Source organism: Cavia porcellus, unplaced genomic scaffold, assembly GCF_034190915.1.
Source record: "Cavia porcellus strain 051 isolate PalLab524CR breed Dunkin Hartley unplaced genomic scaffold, mCavPor4.1 scaffold_2, whole genome shotgun sequence".
In the NCBI taxonomy this organism is placed as follows: Eukaryota; Metazoa; Chordata; class Mammalia; order Rodentia; family Caviidae; genus Cavia; species Cavia porcellus.
The window spans coordinates 36,390,828-36,414,448 of record NW_026947485.1 but is presented as its reverse complement, the minus strand read 5'-3'; the positions used below and the strand labels follow the sequence as shown (position 1 = coordinate 36,414,448).

At 44.0% G+C, this 23,621-nt stretch overlaps 1 protein-coding gene across 2 annotated transcripts in view; it reads right to left on the bottom strand.

Moving 5' to 3' along the window:
- Nucleotides 1-23,621, bottom strand: part of Plxna4 (plexin A4) — a 439,299-nt gene that overhangs the window by 138,890 nt on the left and 276,788 nt on the right. For both annotated transcript variants that reach the window (XM_003467879.5, XM_063240611.1), the window contains exon 4: nucleotides 14,896-15,027. In XM_003467879.5, the coding sequence (XP_003467927.2) occupies nucleotides 14,896-15,027 (132 nt within the window). The remainder of the gene's footprint in view (nucleotides 1-14,895; nucleotides 15,028-23,621) is intronic.

Below are 23,621 nucleotides of genomic sequence, written 5' to 3'. Positions count from 1 at the left end.
AACTGAGATGTTAGCCTGTGCCTAGAGAAGAAAAAGGATTAGAGTGATCAAAGTCCAGCCGAAGGCCAGGGAAAACCACTCGGGAAAAGGGAGAGGAAACTGCAGGAGTTAGGGAAAGATAATTCTTTCCCAACTAGCACTCTGCAATGCACCAAGAGCTCTGGGTACTCTGCAAAGGTGAATGCTGAGGCCGGGGATTTAGCTCGTGGTACAGCACCTGCCTAGAAAGTGCAAGGTTGTGAGTTTGATCCTGGGTACCAAAAATCCAAAAACAAAACAAAACACAATCAAACAGTGAGTGCTCACGTCAGATGCATTTAAGGGACACTGTCACCTAAATTGGTCACCCCACCTAGAGCTTGGACACTCAAAATTCCCATTAGCATCCTAAATGCTCTAAGAAATTCTAGTCAGGATATCACTGCACTCAAATTTCCTCAAATGCATTTGATCAAAGAAATTTTGTAAAAAATACCTGAAACAACCTTAGCTCTGAGAACTCAAAACTGAGTAACTGAAATGCTTAGACTTGTATGAGGCCAAAGACAAGGATTCAAGTTTGCTGACATGCTATGCTCAGCAACATTTTGCTCAAAGACTTCATCTCAGTGACTGTGAACTTTCAGCTTCCAACCTTCTGGATGGAAGTACAGCTTCCTCTTATCTGAAGGTAACCTCAGGCATGAATGGTGACTCCCCATCATAGACAGGGTATGAGGGAAGCCATTGGGGCACTGCCTTTCTTTCTTTCTTTCTTTCTTTCTTTCTTTCTTTCTTTCTTTCTTTCTTTCTTTTTTTTTGTCTTTTTCTTTTTTATCGGTACCAGGGATTGAACTCAAGACTGCCTGCTTGCAAGGCAGGCGCTTATGCCGCTGAGCTAAATCCCCATCCCCTGCACTGCCTTTCTATTAGGTACTTGCAGGCTTAGGAGATAAGTCCAGAACAGACTGGAAATGTGACTAATAGAGGAGAGCTGAGCTGTTCTCCATCACTTTTGGCACCAACAATACAGGGAACTAATATGTCTTGGAAGCTAAGGAGCAGGTTTATGAATGATGATGGAATGAATGATGGAATGAATCACTCTGCATTACTGTGGAACTATAAACTGGTAAAATAACTATGGAAATCAGTATAGAGATTCCTCAAAAAGTCAAAAATAGAATTCTATTTGACCCTACTATACTTTTTCTGGATATCTTTCCGAAAGAGTTAAGACTTCATACTATAGTAATTCATGCATACTTCTATCTATAGCAGCATAATTCATAATGTGTAAATCTTGGGAGTTGTCTACATATCCATCCACAGATGAATAGGAAAAGAAAATGTGGTATTTATACACAATGGAGTATCACTCTGTCATAAAGAAGGATAAACGAGTCATTTGTAGATAAATAGATGCACTTTGAGACCATGTTAAGTGAAATAGATCATACACAGAAGGTTAAATATTGCATGGTTTCTTTTACATGAGAATTCCAAACTCTAAATTGTTTGAGGAGCAAAATAAAAGATAGGTGATACGAAACAGGGAGATAGACTAGGTGAAGATAGGAAAGGGGAATGGGGAAAATGGGAGGAGAGAAGGGGAAGGGGAAGTAAATACGACCAAGATGAGGTATGTATATGTATTAGTTTCCCACAATGAATGTAGTATGATGTAACATTATCACATACTTGGAAAATTTTTCATCAACATTCAAAACTAGTGCACAATTTATTTAAAAGTATTCACGGTTTTCCATCTGTTTTTACCTCAGTGGCACAGCACCTGCCTGGCAAGCGTGAGGTCTTGAGTTTGATTCCCGTACCAAAACCAAACAAAATATACACTAATAAATACTATCTTGAAAAAAAGAGATTTGAGTTCCTATTTAGGACAGGGCATCTCTAAATTAAAACTGTTATATACCCACTAGGGAAAAAAGAAAAGAAAAATATTACAAATAGAGTTTTTCCAATGAAATATGGATACCCTTTAACAACTGACAACATACCTGCAATAATAAAGATAATGCCAATTGACAGAGTCCTCATTATATGCCAAGTGCTCTCTAAGAATTTTACGCACATTTTCCAATTTACTCATTGTAATAGTCAGTGGTCATGGACATATCCTCATTTTATTATTGAGAAAACTGATGTCTCCAGAGATGAAATAAGTGGCCCAAGGTCAAGTAACAAAGCTAAGCTCAGTAAGAGCATGTGTGGATCTGGCTCTGATTCAACCTTGAGCTATTTCTCATGGAACTGCATGGCTGTCAGACCAGCTTAGAACCTTCTGGAGGACGATGTGGTCTGCACTTGTTTCTGCATCCCTTTGTTGTCATGCTCAGCTTCCTTTAAATAATATCCGAGTAGTCGCCCCCACCATTATTACACATTCCATTAAAACCATAGCATTTTCATGTGAGGCAGTTTCAAATTCATGTCTTCATTGTCTTCTTATAATGCTTGAAATCACTTAAAAGACTCATAGGAGAAATAATTCTGCCATTTGTAATTTCTCCTTTTACACCAATATTGCATTTGGTAAAGTCATGTGACAACACAAATAGCAAGTAGTCATCTTGAACAATGGCATAAATGAGCACATACATAATTTACTTTGGAAAATTCCTCATCAACATTCAAAACTAGTGCACAATTCACTTAAAAGCACTTACTGTTTTCTGTCTCTCTTTCCTATAGGACGCCAGTGCCAATCACAACTCATGGAACTTAACACTGTCATCGAGAGGACTGGTCTTGGCACTACCTTTCCAGGCCACTCACAGAACTGAGGATTAGTGGCAGTCTTGGGAAACTCCTCAAGAGCACCTTCCTCTAGACCAGTTTCCTTGTAACACATGAAGAGAATGTGCCCCTCAGCTATGGTCTTTGTTCCTCAACCCTGACTCCACTTTCAAAAAGCTGGTTTTCCAGGGTGATCCCCTTGGCAGGACTCATTTATTTTCAAGATGCTCCATGCTGGGATAGCTCCCTCCTTGCTTTACCAAGAATCCAGGACATGCCCTGTGCTGGGAATATAGCAGACACTTAGTAAACACACATAGGGGGATGGAGCTGAAAGTTGGAAGGTGTACAGCCCTGGCCCTTGTGGAATCTTCTCACACAATGCTAAGTGGGATATTACAGGAGGTTGTATTTTAAAATGCCACTTAGAGTGACCAAAAGCAATGGGATGCTGATGCTAAATTAAGAACAGGAGCAACTGTCAAGGAAATTGCCAGAGACAGATGCTTAATGGAGATCAGAATTAGAGAGCTGCCCAAGCTTTCTTAATCACCAGCCCTCATATTCACTGTCTCTCCTTCTGCTCCGTCTCTCTCCCTCACCTCCTCCTGTGTTATCAGCCATCATGTTCTGGGGCAAAGATCAGGGAAACATGTCATTGTCCTATCTATCCTAGCTGTCTTCGAAGAAGAGGCACCAGAGTCTTTTTCAGTGTCTCAGTCTACAATAATTTCAATAGTAAAATAACTTCTCTAAATGAGGAAGTAGAATGACAAGAACGTATCCACAGAGTCCCAGCAAGGTGACACAGCTCTCTGGCTAGGGAGGGAGATATAAGCTCCTAATCCTTCTGTTGCCTGGAGGACACTTCTCATTGATGTGAAGGGAGTCTGTAACTTTGCATTTTCCTTGGGACTCAAAGCAGATAGGGGAATCAGGGAATCCTGGGTGTAGGTGATGCATGGAGCGGAACTGGCCTTTGGTCAACAAGCAGAGGTTTGTCTAGGCATCCCTGCCCCAGGAAATGATTCACTTTTTAATAGTAACCATGATCATGAGGGTGATGGTGATGATGTCATTAGAAGCCTACTACCTGCTAGGCACTTTACACATACTAACTTCAATCCCAAAGCACCAGAAGGTCATTTTTATCACTTGCTTTGTGTACAGCTGAAGCATGAACAGCTTCAGTGAGTTGTTCTAGGCGGTATATTTGGTGAGTAGGAAGGGCCAGGATGAAATCCCAAGTTCGTGGTCTACTCATGACCGCTCCTCTAGTCTCCAGCCTGCATACGCTTCTGCCTATAGTCACGCCCAGGAACCATCCAAGAAACATTCTTCCCAGGGAGGTTACTGAACAGGACTGTGTTCAGATGCTAGGGATTGTTGTGCCTACATGTGTGGCCACTGAGAAGCACACTGTGTTGGGAAGGGATAGCAGTGGTGTTGGAGAGGCTGATTCACTGCTGGTCACTCTGCAAGTGGGGCCAGTGCTGCCTGAGGCTCTATATGCCCTAAACATTGGAAGGAACTCTTATCTCCACTCACAACAGGCTTGAACCAGGGAAACTTGGTCCAAGTGACCTCCTTCACCAGGCAGAGGGTCATCTCTAAATACTCACTGTCATCTCCTCATTGCTCCATCCTGCCACCCCACCCCAGATGGTCCTTTTTTATTTCAAAGGTGTGCTCAGTCATTTGAAAACGGGGCACATAACTTAACTTCCCCACTGGAAAGACAAGAAAATGCCTGGTGTCTCTTCCTCCCACAGAACCCCTATGTCCTGTTAGAGAGACGCTGGGGGAGACCCTGCAGGGGAACTCAAGCACTGGCTTCTAGTTTGGCTCCTCAACCAACTTGCTGGGAAGCTGCACAAGACACTTACACCAGTCCCAAGGGCCAGGGCAGCAGGAGAGGCTTGCTCCCAGAGAAGACTTGATGAGCCTTCTAGATCCATGGGCTTAGGATTCCTAAAGAATTCAGTGCCTGTGGATCACAGGAAACTGGAGAGCAAGCTGTCTTACCTCCTGCTTCCTCCAGCTCTGCGGTGGTAAAATGGAGATGTTCAGCCTTGACTGAGAAGTGAGAAGTGGGAAGAAATGGGGTAGTGGACACGCGGGAACCTTTGGAATCTGCACCAGACCAGCAGGGAGGATCCCACCTGAGTGAAATTGGGCGAATCGCCGTAACAGCTTTTCTCTTTACAAGTGCCTGAGGTGGCTCGGTTTCCTGTCACTCACTTCTCAGCCTGTGCTTCAAGTTCACTCTCCCAGGAACTATCAGACACAGCCTGGTTTGGGTGCCAGGAGCGAATGTCCAAATGAGTTGTCACAGTGTCAGCCATCCAAACACAAACCAGAACGGACAACCCAGCTCCTCCTGCAGTGATGGAAAGGACTGTGGAGAGAGAGCAGCACTGTCACTGTCAAACACACCTCATGAGAGAGGAGTAGGGGGACCCAGTGATGACAGAGCAGGAGGCATTCGAGTAGGATCTTCCCACTGCTGGCTGCAGAAACTGCCTCGGCAGCACTGCCTTTTGTGAAATCAGTCTGCGAACATCCCAGATGGTCAGACTAAAGTCAGCCACCTCAGAACATCCCTGGGAGGCAGGCTGAGGGCAGGCAGAGACAGGGAGGCACAAAGACATGACGGTGTCCCTTCAGCAGTAAGGCAAGGGGACCTAGGCCCCAAGAGGTGTGAGTCTTCCTTCTACCACAAACCCACCTTCCCTGTGAATTGTGCATGTATCAGAAACTCCTACTCAACATGGCAAAAGTCATGATTATGTCTTCCCTCCCTTAGGGCAAGTTAACTATCTCTCTATCTTACATTCGAGCAAAGACCCTGAATAAACTCTGAGAAGTGAGGAGTCAGGAGAGCACCATGTGTTGTCCCTTCATCTCATGGATGCCTCTGCCACTCTGGGGTCCCTTCTCTGAATATTCTGTTTACCACCACCCGCCATGCTCCTGATGTCACTTAATGCTTGTTTTCCTTTACTGTAGCCCTTATTGACTGCTAAGCCACTCGATGGTTTATTTATTATGTTGATTGTTCCATGGCTGCTTCCTCTTGTTAAAATCACAGGGATATTTATCTGTCTCTTCACTGCTGGATTCCTAATGCTGCAGCTAGCGTATGGCACATAGTAGGTCTTCAGTGAATCTTCTTGAACAAATGAATTAACCAGCTGGCCTTGCCTATCCCTTTCCCAGGTAGCTCAGAAGGTCCTCCTGAAGGCCTCTCGTTTTGGTTCCCAACTACAGTGTTAGCACCAGCAGCTTAGTGGTGAGGATAGGCTGTGGGTGTCCCCAGGTCCTAGGAAGAGACCACACTCTTCAGTTTCACCCAGACACAAGTATAAGTGAATTCTAAGCATGCAGAAACATGTGTTGGAAGCCTCTGATTAACAGGCAGGGAAGGGCTGGGGAGCAGAATGGCAAAGATGTGGAAATGTGCTGAGAACCTGCCACTTTCTCTGGGGCTATCAAAGAAGAGCCGTGCCTTGTTTGAGGAGAGCTGCTGCTCCCTGTAGGGGACTCTAATGGTCCCAGGCTGCCCCCACTCTGTCACCTCATCTCCTTGTTGACATGTCCTCTCACTTCTGTCCTATTGGCTTGGCAGAGTTTTATTAGTAGCTTCAGTGCATGTAAACAGTCCCAGTATTTCAGTAAATACACAACCCTCATGCACACACATGTGTGCACAAAGCAAGAGGAGCTGACAGCGGCATACAGAAAAGACAGGCACAAGGGAAAGTGTGTGTGCTTGCATGTATGTGTACCCACACACATGGGCATGCCAGAAATACTCAGAATTGCAGGAGGCAAAAGAAAGAAATGTAGCACTGAAACAGACAGGCGTATCTTGACAAAATAACAATGACATCTCGCAGCATGCATTCATGTGCTCCAGAAAAAAGTATCCATAGAAAGCACAGCTTATTGAGCAAGAACTAGAGAAGAACTCACATCACCACAAGTAGGAGCAACTTCCTGGCTACAGAAATGTACCATTTGTAAATAATCAGAGGAATAGTTAATGTCCTCGTAGTACCAGATACTGAGCTAAGCACCTCATATGTGCAGGATCTCACTGAATCTTTGTCACTAGCCTAGGAGACGACATCTTCTAACTACATTCCCATTTACAAATTGTAGCTGAGGCTCCTAACTTGATATCACTCTTCAAGGCACTGCCCACCACCTTCTGCTTTCACACCTGTAGGCAGGCCTTTTGCATCTCCAGATGTCACATCCCCATCTCAGGCTGTGGCTCTTGCTACTTCCTTTGCATGGCTCATTTTTCCCCTGTCCATCATCTACTGCCACTTCACTGCTTTCTGCTCTTTGCTTACACATTTCTGCCTTGGGAAACATTCTCTGACACCATCCTTCAAAGAGCATCCCTTCGTCTGTTGGTCGTCACTTTACCCCTGAGTCAGTTTCACTTTTCTATGCTGGTGTGTGGAGAACCTAGGGCACAAAAGCCACATTGGGCATGCAGAGCCCTCTCTGTCATCATGCAAGCAAGGTCACCCCTGCAGCCAAACACTGGATAACAATTGTCTTTGCTAAACTAAAACCTCAGTATTCAGGTTTAGCTGCAGTGTTGGCACTTTGCAATAAGTAAGTGGGTTTTGGGCTGCAGTGTGGGCACTTGTCTCTAAAAGGTTTGCTGTTACTGATCTACACCATTATCCAAAATCAGTCATTCTTTATTCCCTTAAATAATCCATTCATTGTCTCTCCAAAAAGTAAGCTGTCTGAAGACAGGGACTTTGACTACCTTGCCAAAAGATCATCGTAGAGCCTAAAAGATCACCTGACTCATAATAAGTGATCTGAAAATGGTTATTGGAGATTGAATGAATGAGGTAGTGAGGGGGGCAGGAATTTAACTAGGGCCACAGAGCTATGTATGCACTGTATAGCTATGTACACACACACACACACACACACACACACACACACACACACACACAGGCACACTATCCATTCTCTACTTCTGTCAGCCATGGGATTCCTCCTTCCCCTCTGTCATCCAGCCACCTTCTCTTAGGCCTAAAGGTAGGCTTTTTCAGCATGTGGAGGGAGAGAATCCAGCAGCAGGGTGATGCTCTGAAATCTTCTCTAACTATGGTTCATTATGTATTCTATAACCACTAAAAAGTGATGGAAAATATCTTCCTTGGTTGTCAAAATCTCTATCTCCCATTGTAGATGGGGTAAGTCAGAGGGAGGATGGAGGCAGCAGAGGAAACCTTGCCCAATGAACCTGGGAAAAAGCAGAGATGGGGATCATTTAGAAGAGAGATTTGGCTCCAGCTATCTTGGCCTATCTACCACATGGCAACGATGAATGCCCCCAGGACCCAGAGAGCTTCTAGGGTGCTAGGAAAACCCTAATTCTCTGGCTCTTAACCAGAGCCAGAGTCCTGTCATCTCTAAGTCTTCAGCATCATCTCCAGATAGGTGGCCCCCAGCCCAAATGAGAAGCAGAGAGCTCCAAACAAGGGCTGCTACCATCAAGAGTGGTGATGCTTACAGCTCTCTCTCCCATCAGCCCCACAGGAGCATGTTGGAGCCCTGCTGTGGATGCTGGATACAAGGGAGTCATCAAGAGAGACAAGGTCCCTGCCTCAGGGGCTTTTGAGCTAGCACAGGGAGGCAGGAAAGAAAACAAAAGGCACTGGGAGGAATAACAGAATGATGCGAGGAGAAGAACTGTGATGCTAAGGTAGGGAATGCTTTTGAAGAGTGTGGTTAGCAGATACCTCTCTTGCTATGTTTGAGCAAAAGCTATTGGTAGGAGAGGGGCCAGCCAAGATGATTGAGAGGGCTTTACCAGCAGAGGGGACAAAGAGTGTAGCAGGAAGGGGCTCAGCAGGTCCTGGGACAGGAGGGAGGCCGAGGCTAGAGTAAGAAGAGTCAAGGGTGGGGAGGAGGCCCACACGGAGCTCTTGGAGCTGGGCTTTGTGCCAAGAGCAATGGAAAGACATTGGTGGCGGGAGAGCTGAATAACGACCCCCTCTGCAGCCTGCTCACAGCCTCCAGACTCTGTCACTGGTCTGCTGTCTCTCCATCTGCCATTGTGCTGCTCTCCACAAGGCACATCAGTGTAGCAGGTCCTTCAGGCTACTGCCCTGCTGCAAGTCTCAAAAGATCCAGGAGAGGAGGAGGGGGCATCTGTGAACTGGGGGCTGGAGCTGAGTGTCTGCTTTCAGCTGTCTCTGATACGATGCTCCCTATTAGGAAATGTGTCCTTCATACTACGTAGGCCTCCTGGGTTGGGATTCACATGGCCACACTGCAGTGTCAGGAGCCAAGAGTCGATCTGGGAGTCCAGAAACTGCTGCTGTTTTACGATGGACTTTACTGTTCAGGTGTAGGAGCAGTATGAGCAGCAAAATTGAAACAACCGGCTCAAGGCTCACAGATCTCTTGAGAACAGACTAGTTTGTTCATTCACCCATTTAATGCACAGGTACTAAGTACTTGTGTGCCACACACTGTTCACTATTTTATAGGAGTGAACTCAAAAGACAAACATTTTTATTCTCACAGAGCTTATATTCTAAATGAGGAAGATATGCAGTATAAAATAAACTACACACACACACACACACACACACACACACACACACTCACTCACTCACAGCTTAAGTACTGTACATAAAAATAGAGCCCAATGAATTGGGCTGAGTAGTAGGCTGGTTGGAATCTCCCTAGAGTGCTGGAGGAAGCTGCAAGCAATGACTCCCAGGAGAGTCAGCCTTGTAACTCTCTAGAAAAGAGAACTCTACACCAAGGGAACAAGAAGGGCAAAGATCCTGAGCAGCAGCATGCCTGACACATGGGAAGACTGTCACATGGGGCATCTCTGTGTTCAGGGTGTTTGTCCTTGCCCTGACTTTGAAGGAGCTTGGAGGTTTGGGGGAGTGAGATTAAGAGGGTGAGGTCAGAGAATGGTGAGGTCAGACATCTCAGGGGCAAAGCAGGATCTTCTGGGTCTTCATAGGTACTTTGGCCAGTGGAGAAATTTAATCAGATGAAAGATGTGACCTACCTTAATGTTTAGCAGGTTGAACACTACATTGAGAAAGTACTGGAAAGCTGAGGATGGGAACATGGAGACAGTTAAGGAGAGTATTGCAAATACTCAGGCTCTAGCCATGGCAATGGTAGTGAAGTAGTGGAAGATGGTCATATTCTGGAAATATTTTGTATACCAATAAAATGTCCTGACATGCTGTATGTAGGGTAAGGGGTAAGGAAAGGGGTCAAGGGTGACTCTAAAGTCTGTTGCTTGAGTGGCATGGCATATATCATCTGATCATCTAAGATAGAAAAAGTACAAATATGGTATATCAGGTTGGAAGATGAATTTGGCTTTGGACATGTTACGTTGAAGATTTATGAGATGCAAATGGCTATATCAGGTAGGCAATTGAGTGAGTCAGGAGAGAGCAGAGGAATTGAAATACAGAGTACTCATACCAGATGATGTTTAAAGTGATGGAACTGAATGACATAGCTCAGGAATAGGTATAATATTAATAGAATAGAGAGGAAAGAAAGAGAGTTTAGAAAAAGATATTGAGAAAAGCTAGCCAAAGAGAAACAGCAAATCCAAGATATGAGTCTTAGAGCAACATCTTGTTTTGTTTTGTTTGAGACAGGTTTTCACTATGTAGTTCAGGCTGGCCTTGAGCTCACTATGTAGCCCAGACTGGCCTTGGTCCTGTAGCGATCATCCTGCCTCAGCTTCCTAGCATGCCTGGCTAAAAGCATTATCTTAAAAAAAAAGCCAAGTTGCTCTGTATTAGTCACTGTCTCATAACTAGTACAAAATAACTGACATCAGTAATTTAAAGGAAAAAAAGGTTTATTTGTCTTATAGTTCCAATGGGTCCTGTCCATAGTTGGCTGGGTCCTAGGTAGAAATGGCAGGAAGGGAGGGCAAAGCAGAAGAAAGCTACTCTACTCATGGAAGTAAAGGGACTAGGAAGGAGCCAGGGATAAGAATACATCCTTCTAGGTCATGCTACCAGTGACCCACTTCTTCAAACCAGGCCCCACCTCCTAACAGTACATTCAGCCATGAACTCATCAGTGGATTAATCAACCAATGAGTGTAGTGCCCCACAATCTAATTTCCTCCCAAGAGCCCTGCCTCTGGACACAGGAGAGCTGGGAAAGCATTGTGTTTCTAAATCATAACATGCTGTAAGTGTGGATTTTAATAGTGAAAGGCTTTCCTGCTTGCACTTCTTTGAGTGCTCTGATCACCGTAACTCCACTAATGGTTCCAAAGCATTGCCATCCTTCACTGTGATGTCACCACAGGACTGACTCATGGGTCAGACAACTACTGCCACCTGTTTTGAGAAACAGTTTCATTGCACGTAACCGTCCCCATCTGTGTATGTATTGTCTATGGCAGCTTCACCTCATGACAGCAGAGTTAAACATCTGCAACAGAGGCTGTGTGTTCCAAAGCCCTAAACTATTCACTACTTGTTATGTTATAGGAAAGTATAGTGAGCATGAGGTTGACTCACTGGTATTCAACGTCATTAAACACATACTTCCAGAATATTTAGATGTTGACCTCACATATGGAAAATATAATCAGAAGGTGAGCAGATATTACCCTTGCACTATTCAAACTCTTCAAATGAAACACTACTATTATTTTCATTTTACAGTTGATATGATCAAGACATAGGAAGGTTAATTTGTCTGCATCACTCAGCCAGGAGAGGAGAGGTCTGGGCTTGAAATCCATGACTGAAATGTAAAAACCCAAACTACAGCCAACATATCAATGTTTCCCAAAGAAACACATGGACAGTTTTGTGTAGACACAGGTACAGATTTTCAGAAGTTCTAATAATTTTATTTTATTTGTGTGTACATTAGGTACAACTAGCACCTCAGATATGTATTGCTGTTTTAGACACAGTTATAGTGGGCTATATAATTTGAAACAATAAATTTATTTAAGTATAGTCACTATTTAAAAAGAGCCAGGAAGAGACAAAAGTCATGGTGATGATGTTATCAGCTGAATTATGTCCCCTCATAAATCCATCTGTTGAAGCCCAGATTCCCAGCATCTTAGCATGTGAGTATATTCAGAGATTGGCTCATTAAAGAGATAAATAAGTTAAAGAATATTAAGATGTTCTGGCTTTCAAGTTAGGTAAATAAAGTTCTGGTTTTTAAGCATCTTACTCTGCGGTATTTTGTTATGGCAACTTGAGCAAACTAATATAGCTGATAGCTAGATCACTTAAGTTTGGGAGATAATTCATTTATCTGAACTATAGTCTCTCAATATTTAACTTGAAAATTAATATGAGCAATAGGTATTTTGTGTCAGTTCATTTCTTTTCCAATTTTGTGTTCATTCTTGCATGCATTAAAGACTGATGAAGGATGTGTTTTGTGAGGTCAGACAAGGTGGAGAGCAGTACTCAGCTGCTGAGGGACTGGTTGAGGAGAGACAATGGCATCACCTGGTCTGAGAAGAGCCCTTGCAGGTGTCTGACCTTGGGTCATGAAGACCTCACTGGGTCAGCAGCACAGCTATCCGTGGAAAGACAAGTAAATGTTAGCCAGGTTAAAAGGGAAGCACTTTCCAGGAAGGACAGATGTCACTCCCAAGCATCTGCCCTTGGCCAGTAGACTTAGTTCTGCAAGAGTGCTGCTTATCATGGCGATGGCAGACCTACCATCAGGCAAAGACTGGAGTTAATCTTGGGTCTAACTCCATGGTGATGTTGTGGGTCCAGTAAATCCTGAGGCATATTCCCCAAGCCACTCTTGCCCTTGACTCTACTCTGAATGCCCATAGAGTGTAGCAAGCCTGGATTCTCAATATCCCTTGCATTGGGACTAGATCTCACTTCCTGCCTGCCTTTGCCTTGACCTGGACTTCTGAGCTCCTATTGATTATTGTATGACTCTGAACACAACTAGTGACTTGAAACTCCTGTTGCAGTGCATAAAACACAAGAACATCTCCATTTGCAAAGCACTTACTCAAGGCAAGCCTTGATTCTAAGCATATATGCATTATCGCCCTTCATTCTTAGAACACCATCCCATATGAGCATCATTTCCATATGGCAGTACAGAGTGCTGACTCTAAAGAGTTCAGGAAATTACTTGAGAGTACAACAGTAGAGCCAGGATTTATGCTCAAATCTTCTGATGCCCAGACCTGTGTGTTTAACATCTGGGCTAAACAAATAATTCACAAAACCAGTGGACATGACTATTGACCCAGGTGATCTGGCTTTGGAACTGCAAGGAGCAGTTCTAGAATGGATGGAGGTTCCAGTCTTCTCTGTTCCTGCTTTCCTCTACTTTCCAATATGCTCACAACTTACAGCTCCCAGCATACCTCACTGCCAGTACTAAATGGGTAATGGCCATACTACCAGAGAAAGGGAGCTGGCTGAAGACAAGGGAGCAAACAAGGGCCCAGATGAGGACCTCATGGAGGTGAGGCATGTTCCAGATTCTGACTCTGTTATTGGTTTTGGCTGATAAGCTGTATCATCAGCTTATATATTTTTTAATCTTTGCAAGTCCTTTAATGTTTTAAGTCTCAGGTTCAGAATCCTGGCTGTCATGCCAAGTAAGAAGTCTTGAAATGTTCAATGCCTTGTGCAGAGGTTGGGTCTTTCCAAAAAAATTCATCCTATCAAGGAAAAATGTTTCCCCTTACCTGCTAGCAGTGTCTCTGAGGTAGACATAGGAAATGTGGACCCTATTAGGAAAAACAAGGAACGCAGACAAAGGGACAAATTTGCTCCCAGCTTCTGACTCCATCTGAAGCATCTTCAACTCTGAAGCAACTCCAACTCCACTCTTGCCAGGCATAAGGCCATTCCTAAGCCATAGCAGCCTCAAAGAGGGGACCACAATGGGTCCCAGTGTGGCTGAAGCCAGTAGATGAGGAATCCCCATGCTGAGAGGAGATGTCATTGAGCTCTTAGGGAGGGTGAAGTTGTTGTGGGCTGCCAAAGCATAATGCACAAGCCCTGTGGGTGGCATAATGTGGAATTCATCATCTCTACTCTGCAGAGAAGGGACAGGCAGAACAATCCAGACTCTGTAATCAGGCCACTCCAGAGAGTTCAGGCCATATTTATGAAGATGAATAAGAGGGGTATCTGTTCCTTATGGCTGCTGCCTCTGCCACTCAGAGCTGAGGCATTCATATTCATGGGGTGGAAGGACAGCTCCCAGGGGTGACCCATCTGACACAGACATGATGGAACAGAGGTACAGCAATGCTGATCCACACTAGGGGTGGCTGTGGGGTGAAAATATTCTGAGCAGTGAAACAGGGGACTCTAGGAAATATCCTTAGTTATGTGGAATTTTTAAGGGGAAACCTTCCTTGGCCTGCTGTAGAATTACAGCTCTTGGTCTGAACTTAAGACCCCTGAAGAATTTACTTAGTCTCAATTGAGTTCCAAAACCAAACCAAACCAAACCATTCCAAAATGTACTGTTTCCTTATAATTTCCAGCCAATGATAATTCTTATACTCTATCCATTTTTGGTTTGGCCTCATGGGATCCACTGGAGGATTCACAAAAAGTTGTGGATACACATGAAGATTCTGAGCACAGGTTGTATCATCTCCTATTACCACAGGCTTGTCCTAGATCCTCATCCATGTAGCCCTTCCAGGATGCTCCATTAACTAGGCTCTGTTGGTAATAAATCTTTGCCCATCACAGATCTCCAGGGTCCAGGAAGATGACTTTTATAAGAGAGTATAATTTCCTACGAAACTGGACCAATGTGGACAGGGAAAACTGGATCAACTTGGGCATATGTACCATGCTTCTACAAAAGGGAGCAAATATTGGCCCTGAATATATACACATCATCATTTTGAAGCTAGTGGAATTGTTCTAAACTCATGGGTATTTTGCTGTTTCGAATATCTTGAGCCTTGTTATAGCACACCCAGCTCCGGTCCCCAGGCAGTGTAACTTAAAGGATACACACTGAGCCAAATAAATCAAATCACCTCTTTGCAGCTGGCCTCCTGTAGTTTCTATGGAGCCACAGGCTAGTATTTAGTTGCAAGACGAATGTCTAGCAAAGTCGAAAGAGCCTTACCTGCCTTTCTGACATGATGTAAAGTTGCTCGTGGTCCTTGGAGAAGGCCATATCCCGAAGGACTGGACCAGGATCTACCACCTGCACAGTTTCATATTGGAGGGCATTGCCTCTGGGCCCATCCACCCGGATCTGCAGGGAAGAGGAAGGAAAAAGCCAATGTGAATTCAAAACTTTCACTCCTCACAGCCCAGCTTCAGCCCAGACATCTCCCCAAGAGGCAAGAGAGAAACAGTGAGCTTTCTCCTCTGAACTCAGAGGCCAAGGGAGAGGAATGGAAGTGACACAAGCTCACTGTGGTCTCCTGATGGGGTTGGTACAAAGAAGGGGGGAGAAAGACCAAGCTGGGCATCAGCAAGAACATACACTTGTTTTCTCTGGTTTCCTATGCTTCAGGCTCAGCTCTCTGGGTTCTTGCTGGTTTAGGGGGCTAATGTAAGGGAAGGAACTGGTGATTTTGAGGAACAGCAGAGAATTAGGACCATGACAGATCAGCATCATTCTGCCTCTGAAGGGCAGTATTAGTCACTACATTTGTGAATATAGGACAGTTTTGGTGGAAGGATGTGAGCTAATTCTTTGAAACTGCTACCTGGATATCATTGCTATCCTTTGGAAGGGCACCAGGCAAAGAATTAAACCCATAAGTTTCACACCAAGTAGTTTCTTTTCAGCCACTAAAAGTACTGGCTTGCACTTCAGGTTTTAGCTTAGATATCAGGCCATGAAGCTTCCTAGAGGTTCTCTTCGTGTCCACAGAGATGTGGATATGGGCATTACAGGAAAATGTGCTTCTGGCTTAAGTCATCTTCAGTCATCCAAGAATACTAAGGAGAGAAGATCATCCTTGGGCCATTCCTAAATCCTTCCTAAAACTGCTTGGACAGAGTGGGGACAACTGGAAGAGGTTCTTGTCCATGCAACCCATCACTGAGAAGAGACCTAGAAAAGACAGGGGCTTCTCAACCTGACACAATGCTTATCTGGACCTAGAGTGTTGATCTGGTCTCTACAATCATCATGAGCACCCAGATCCAACACAACCACAACTCAGAACTAGTAACACCACCCATAAAAGCTGGGAACAAATACGACTGAGAAGGTGACTAGGTGAGAGCTAGAAGTTGCTGAACTCAACTAGAAGCCACTAGTACAGGACTCTGTAAGGTAACCCTGATACAGTTTTAGACATCTGAATAACAAAACTAAAGGAAACAGCATAACACACTCTTAATTTCAACACATAATTTTTTACCTGTCATGAGATTGAAAAGAATAAAAGAATTATTCAGAAGAACTAAATGACAGAGAGGACATCATGTTGATGACAACTGATCACACTGGGTCACTAAAAAATCTGATGACTCGTGTTTTGTTAAGTTCATCAAACTCGGATACCAGGTTATTTGTGGTTTATGTGTTTGATTCTATGTTCATTCCACACTTTGGTTTCTTTTTATTTGTTGGATTTTTTTCCCTCTTTAAATACTATTTTTATACTTCCTAGGTATCAGACGCTGGTTGATAACTCTGCACATCATTCTTACTGATACAATCCTCTTAATCCCCATGACCCTACTGTTCATTTGTCACGGCTCTCATGATCCCTCCAGCTTTCGTTTCATCCTCGCTCACCTCCTGGGTGAGACTGAACCCACTCTGCTTCCGAGAGTTGTCCTTCGTGAACACACACAAATCAGTTTAATCTCACTCTTTTGTCACAGTGATCAAGAGAAAATTGGCTCAAGTTCATCAGTAGGTTAGGCCAGAGCAAAACAAGGGTACATGATGGGGAAGAAAGGATCTCGCATCACCTCCAGTAGGGTCAGAGAAGCATGTGCCTTAACTGTCTGTTGGCAGCTCTTTTATGAAAGAAAGAGGAGCTGGAGGCATGGAGGTGGAGCCCTGAAACTATAAATGATTGGCCCTTGGTGATTGGTATCTTTGTCAAACCACTGAATACAAATCACCCTAAACCCTGCCAAGGTTGGAGCTTCTCAGTTACTCAAGAAATTTCCTTATAGTTAAAACAATGTACATCTTACTGCCACATCAAAAGTTATAACTGACACAGTAATAATAGTTAAGAAAAATAAGACCCAAGTATAATAAACAGCTGGCTCAAGCTAAAAACTCTGGAGGCAGGGTTAGAATTCAGATTTGACTCTAAAGATCTTGTTCACTTAAGAGGCCTTATTCCTGAGAGGTGTGGGGGTTCCAGACTTATTTCCTGACTGATGCCACCTAAAGGCTGGTGGCTGGGGCCTAAAAGCAATTCCAGAGACTTTCTTTATGCATCCCTAATGTTAAGGCTCAAAAATTTGTGCTTGACAAATATTTATTTTTAAAATGAACAAAGAAATAAATGAAGACTCCTTTTTGATCTACTAATCTCATGAAAACAAGAACAATGACAACAACCTAAACCTAAAGTAAAAGAATTAAAGAGAGAGATGTATAACCCTGCAAATTAAAATGCCTTGATTCCCACAGTCTTCCTTCTGTGCCTGCCCCCAAGTCACCAGATGTCCACCCTGGCCAAGCATTTTCTTAATCTGAATGAAATGGGAGCTCATGCAAAACCAATTGGGATTACCATCCGAGTCTGACTGTTCAGCAATGGCCTTGGCCCCAGGCCCAGGCAGGCTTCATCTGCAGCTGGGAGGTGCCCCGGGGTGGGAGCAGAGAGTGATACTGAGCCCTGGCTAGTCTCCAGCCAGCTCAGGCCATGAGCAGGAGCAGGCTCCCATGGGGAATGCTGGCAAAACTAAGTCTCAGCCAGTGCCCTCAGTCTGATCCCCAAAGGAAAAAATGATTCTGTGCCCCAGTGGTCTTCTTTACCATTTAGCTCCAATGTTCCTGCTTCTAACAATGAGGTGAACACACTACATTTAGTGGGCATTAGAGGCGACCTGGGGCAGGGACAGAGGGCGATGGGTGAGGGAAAGAGGAGACACCAGTGGAAACATTTTTTATGCCTGGTCTTCTATATCTCCCCACCTTCTGCTCTCTGCTAGAATGGGAGTGTACTTGGAAAGATATTCCTCCCTCAGCACCCCTCAATCCAGAGCTTTCCATAAAACAGTAAGGAAATCACTCATTTAGACATTTCCTGAAAGTCTGTCTCACAACACTTGACTAACAGAAGTTTATGGTGGAATCTGCTGAGTGTTTGATGAGCAATACTAAAGTTTAGGTAGGATGGACTGGCTCGTAGGCCTTTACAGAGACAAAACAACTGCTTTTTATTGAGTGACTATTATATGTTAGACATTTGTATAACTCCATAAAGTGAGCATTAACATTGTCCCAAAGAGGTACAAGAGAGTTATAACTTGTTTAAGGTCCAACTTCTAATGAATGGCATAGCCTAGACCCACACCAGGGTCTGATTGATTCCAGTGACCCTACTTCCATGAGTTTACAGGGAAAGCCAAATGCTCTCCAAAAAGCAAGTTCTCTTGGTTACTTAAACCTGCACCTTCCCATGCAGTTCAAGCAGCTAATGTGAAATAAACATGATCCTGGGGGTGGTGAAGGAACCATGTCTTTATCCACCACAACTCTTTGGGGGAGAGGAATGTGCATATAAATGAAAATGCTGTTGTAAATTTTCAAAATGAGCCCTTACATTTTTGTTTTATACCTTGCAAAGCATCCTTAAATAACACCGTCTCATCTGACAGTTATAAAATTGTTATATTGTTAATTGCCAGCATAATCACTCTCACTGTACTGATGAGGCAACTGAGATGGGAGCTGTTCAGAGTCTTGCCCAAAGTTCGCTGTTAAACCAGTGGCAGGCCGGATTAGAACCCAGCTCTCCTGATTGCTGGCACAGTGCTTGCCTCTTAGTTACTTAGATCCTCTAAATATCCTTGAAAAGGCTCTCTATGGAAAGGTATTTAAAATAATGAGTCTCTATGAGACAGGCAGCTCAACTTAGGTAAGAATCCTGATGTGTAGACAGGAAGAAGCCTGCTTTTATGTGAAGTAGAACTGAGGACTCCCCAAGCATGAGTGTCACCACTAGTCTTAATAATTTTTTTAATGACCCAGAGGAGGTAGCAGGAAAATATGCAGATGATTCTAAGTCTTTGGGATAGCAGGAAATTAAACAACAGAGATGAACTACAGAAAAATGTTCTACCTCTGTGGAACTGGCAATGAGGAAGGAGCTGTCACAGGAGCAGAGATCTCTGGGGATTATAGATCTCTTGGGGCAGAGTTTACAATTGTCATGTTCCTAACAGACTCTAAGACATGGTCAGCACTAAGTAGTTGGTGAGTAAACAAAAACTAGCTAAATTCTATCACTGAGCTGCTAGATGATCAAGTTAAGAGGTAGGATCAGGGAAGAGGACCTGGATATCACGACTTTTTACTTCCAGTATTTCAGAGCAGCCCAATGAAATGTTGGCCTACATTCCAATGGGATTTCAAAAGCAAATGGACCAACAGAGCCATCATCCCATCTAAGTCCATTTGAACATGAAATATCACTTTCACTCTTACCTCATAAAACAGACACATAATCCAGATGCTTGTAACCCCAGAACAGCCCAGGTCATAAGGAAAAATGGGATGGAAGGAAACCCTTGCTAGTGGCTGTGTCAGTCAGGAATGTCGAAGCCACCCTAAGAACTGTGAAACAGCAGCTTACACATGTAAGATTTGTTAGTCTGCATAGCATATATGATATTTTTGGATCACCTAAGCACTGAAAAAGGATTAAAACAAAATTGATGTTTTTTTAAAGATGGAAACGGTAAAGAGACTGACTGTTGTGTCATGAATGTAAATTGGGCTTTTTGGACAGCGTTGTAAATTTCTGAAGTTGTCACTAAGGAAGAAACAACATCCCAATATCCTGGAAGGAGTGATATACCTCATACTCACTTGTCACCTGCCTCGCATTTATTGAATGTTTGCTGTTTCTAGGCTCATAGCTAGTTTCTAGAAAGGAAACATGGGAGGTTAGCCCTGCCTTGCAGGTGACTGGATCTTGAACTCTCATTTCACACCATTAAAGCCAACTGGCAGATATGGCAGAAGGTGTTTGAAGGCTTTTATTTCTTCTTCCTAAGAGGTCTGGCCATCTGACTGGTGTATCACTAGGGGCGATCAGCCCCACCCCAGGTGAGGTCAGCAGGTAGCCAGCATGTGTATGACAAGTGACAGGGCTACCAACATGGTGGGACTGATTATGAGAGTTTGACTAGTATGTAACAGCAGATTTACTCAAAAGCCACCTTAGAAAGCAAAGTCTCTTGGAACAGTGAAAAGACTGACCCAAAGTAGCAAAATTAATTGTAATGACATAACAACTGAAAGGAAGGTAAGTTAAGAGTATGAAAAAAAATGACATCAAGGAGTAAAATACGGTCATCTTCCTTCTGCTCTTTCCTGAAGAGAGACAGTAAATGGGGCAGACCAAAGTGCCAACATGCTCTCTCTGATAAGTAAGGAGAGGGTCACCATTTTGGCCTCACTTGAATCACAATGAAATATTCTAGACTCACTGCTGGACAACAGAAATATGTGAACCACAAATGCAGGTCACTTAAAATTTGGACACATTAAAAATGTAGACACATTAAAAAAGATACTGGCGAAATTAATTTTCAAGATACATTTTATCTAAATTGATGTGCCCAAAATATAATCAAATAAAATATGTTTAAGAACAAGAATTGTTAATGAAATATTTTACATTCTTCTTTTCATATGAAGGCATCCAAACCTGGGGTATATTTTACATGTAAAACACATCTTAATTGGGACTAGCCACATTTCAGATGTTTACCATGTGGCCAGAGGCCACCACATTGAATAGTTCCATTCTAAACTATTCTCTCCCCCATCCTGATTCAAAAAGAAATGGGCTAAGAATTTGCCTTGGTGACTGCTCTCCTCCAGGTGCGTTTGGTGGAGATCTTGCCTGGCCCCACCCACCCTGATGTCACAACACATCAGAGTATCTTGGAACCCTCCATCTGAGGCAGAACATAGTGTGTCCTCTGGCCGTTATGGTTTTGGTGCTCCAGGGTTGTAGGCACCAGCCATACATGACAGAATGCTCAGCTGTGTGGGCTTGGTTCTGACCTGGTATAACATTCAACAGCCTCACTGGCATATCCACACCTTTTTCCACACTTGGCCACACTTTGGCTAATAACCAAAATACGTAACAGTTGCACAAGGAAGGCCCAGTCATTCAGAATAGCTGCGGTGGGAGCAGGTTGTTAAGAGGTTTCTAGCTGAACCACATACTACTACTAGGAAGACAGTGAGAACTAGATGGCAGTAGGCACCCACGGTCTTAGGACAGTAACTGACCTCCAATCACATGGATGGATTACAATATTAACCAATGGTGAGGCCACATTAGATCTTAATAACAGTGTCATCCATGCCTGGTCCACCTAGGGATTTCATTGGAGTATGTACTGCACTACTTTCTATGCATGGTTTAGCAGGGACATGAGTACACTGTACTGTGGCTATCCAGGCTTCACCACTCACCTTCCCCAGAGAGTCTCCAGTCCAGGAGCTTCCTAGACAGCCAGCCCCTTCCTTCCAGCCACTCTGGCCCCCTGCCCATCCACTGTTCCACATGGCACCTATCTCCATCCCTGGCACGGTGAGGGTCTGTGCTGCCAGGCAGACTGCTATTAAAACATCAGCAGGGTGGCCTCCGCAAAGGTCAGCCATCCAGGGAGCTCCTGGCAGCTGCTTGTTTGTTTATTGGAACATTATCTGGGACGGGCTGTTTATTTACATCCATTGAAGGGTTGAACAATAAATATTGTCTCCCAGTAGCAGGCAGATGCTTGCACTAGAGCATTCTGGCTGCTGCCTTGCTTGAAATAATCTCCCTAATGAGCAAACAGTGCTATTCATCTCTAAAGATGCAGGCCACCCTTGCACACACACCCCTCTCCTCTCTCCCTGTATATCTCCCCAAACTTCCCCTTCAGGTCTACACCTTGGAATTTTCTGGGCTGGGCCTAGGTAATAAAGACAACAGTGGGGACTTTTCTGCAAGGCAGGAAAATGAAACTGGAATTGGGGTTGCAGGGTGTGGGGGAGACTGACCCTGGTAGCCTGTCTCATAGCCACTCTGAAGTCTCCATCTAGATATTGAATGCAGAGACAATCCAGCCAGTGGAGAAGAGGCAGAGATGGTCAGGTCTCCATCACAAGCTGAAGGTTAAGGAGAGGCACAACCACATTTAAGAGGGCAGAGCTGGAGTAAGCTCCTTATGTCCACACTCAGGGGAGAGTATGGAGGTGCTGCTGCACCATGAAGTGGAAACCAGCCTGCGAAGTGGAGACTTCATGAGGACAGGTAGGGGTGCGGGAGGTGCCTGAGGAGTGAGGTGAAGGACCCAGGCCTTGTGACTCTACTCAGAAGGCTTGAGTGTGTGATTTCAGCTAGTTTAGCTGAAATGTTCTTGAGCTGGACTGAGGAAAAAGTAGTGATTAAAAATAAGCACTATAATCTGCACTCTGGGACACCGCTGTCCACGATACTTTCAGGAGGAGACACCTCAGGGGCTATCCAGTCCTACATGTGTAGTTTGCTCAGATGGTCCTCAAAGGTTCCATGTATCATAGGCCTGGTCTATTTTCCCCAGAATCTGGATATTGTGTATTTTTCTAACCAGAATGCAAACTCCACCAGACACAAATCCTTATCAAAGGATGTATCTCAAACCCTTGAACCACAGAACAGAGTAGGTACTCAGACACTGAGTGAATGAACAGATGAAAATGAATTTATGAAAACTCATAAACATCTTCATTCATTCTCATGATGCAGAGCTTCTCTAATTTACAGTGATTGAACCAAGCCAGTTTCACTATCAGTATGGACTCTACAGCAAGCCATGGCTATCTCCCTTCCTTGAGTCCCAGATTTGGAAGAAGAGACTTGACTTGCTTCTGTGTTCATGCTGCTGCAGCCACCCCAGAATAGCACAATGAAGGCGCTTTGTTTTTATTTCCTGATTCTAGTCAGGAGAAAGAAGATGCAAAAGGAACATCAAAACCATAAATAGCAATTAATTAGGTTCTGCATGTGCACAAATCTTGGGCTGTGTTACTGGACACTGCAGGGACAATCAGTCCCTTTGGGTCTCCTGTTACACACATTCACAAAGCTGAATGATGATTTCTATGAAGCCTTTAAGGCTTCTTGCCATGCATTGTTCAAATCAATGAAATCAGGGGCAATGGTCTCCTAATCTCCCCTACCTCTCTGAGACACAAAAGAACAAGCTACAACTCCAGAAGACAGCTGCTAAAGAAATAAAAAGGGAAGCCAACACTGTTGACATGAAGCAAGGGCCAAAAAACATTTCTGAGCCACATATTTTGAAAGCAGAATATTTTAAAATCACTTCTCAGATTGCACCTGTCTCAGAGCCACATTGGAAGACGATGGGCCAGAGTTATAGGTTTGAAATTTTAGTGTGTTACACCATTATTCTCAGAGCCACTACTTATTCTAGTAACTTCAAACCCTTGGCTGGGAATTTGTAATGTTCTGACCAGAAAGGAGATTGGACAGACAGATCCTGCATGCAGGAAAACAAATACAAATGAATAGCCAGTTAATTCACCACCTGCCACGCACCAGGTACCAAGCCATGTGCTTTACATGCATCAGCTCCTTCTGGTGCCTGGCAGATGGACCATGCTCATCCATGTCACAAAAGACC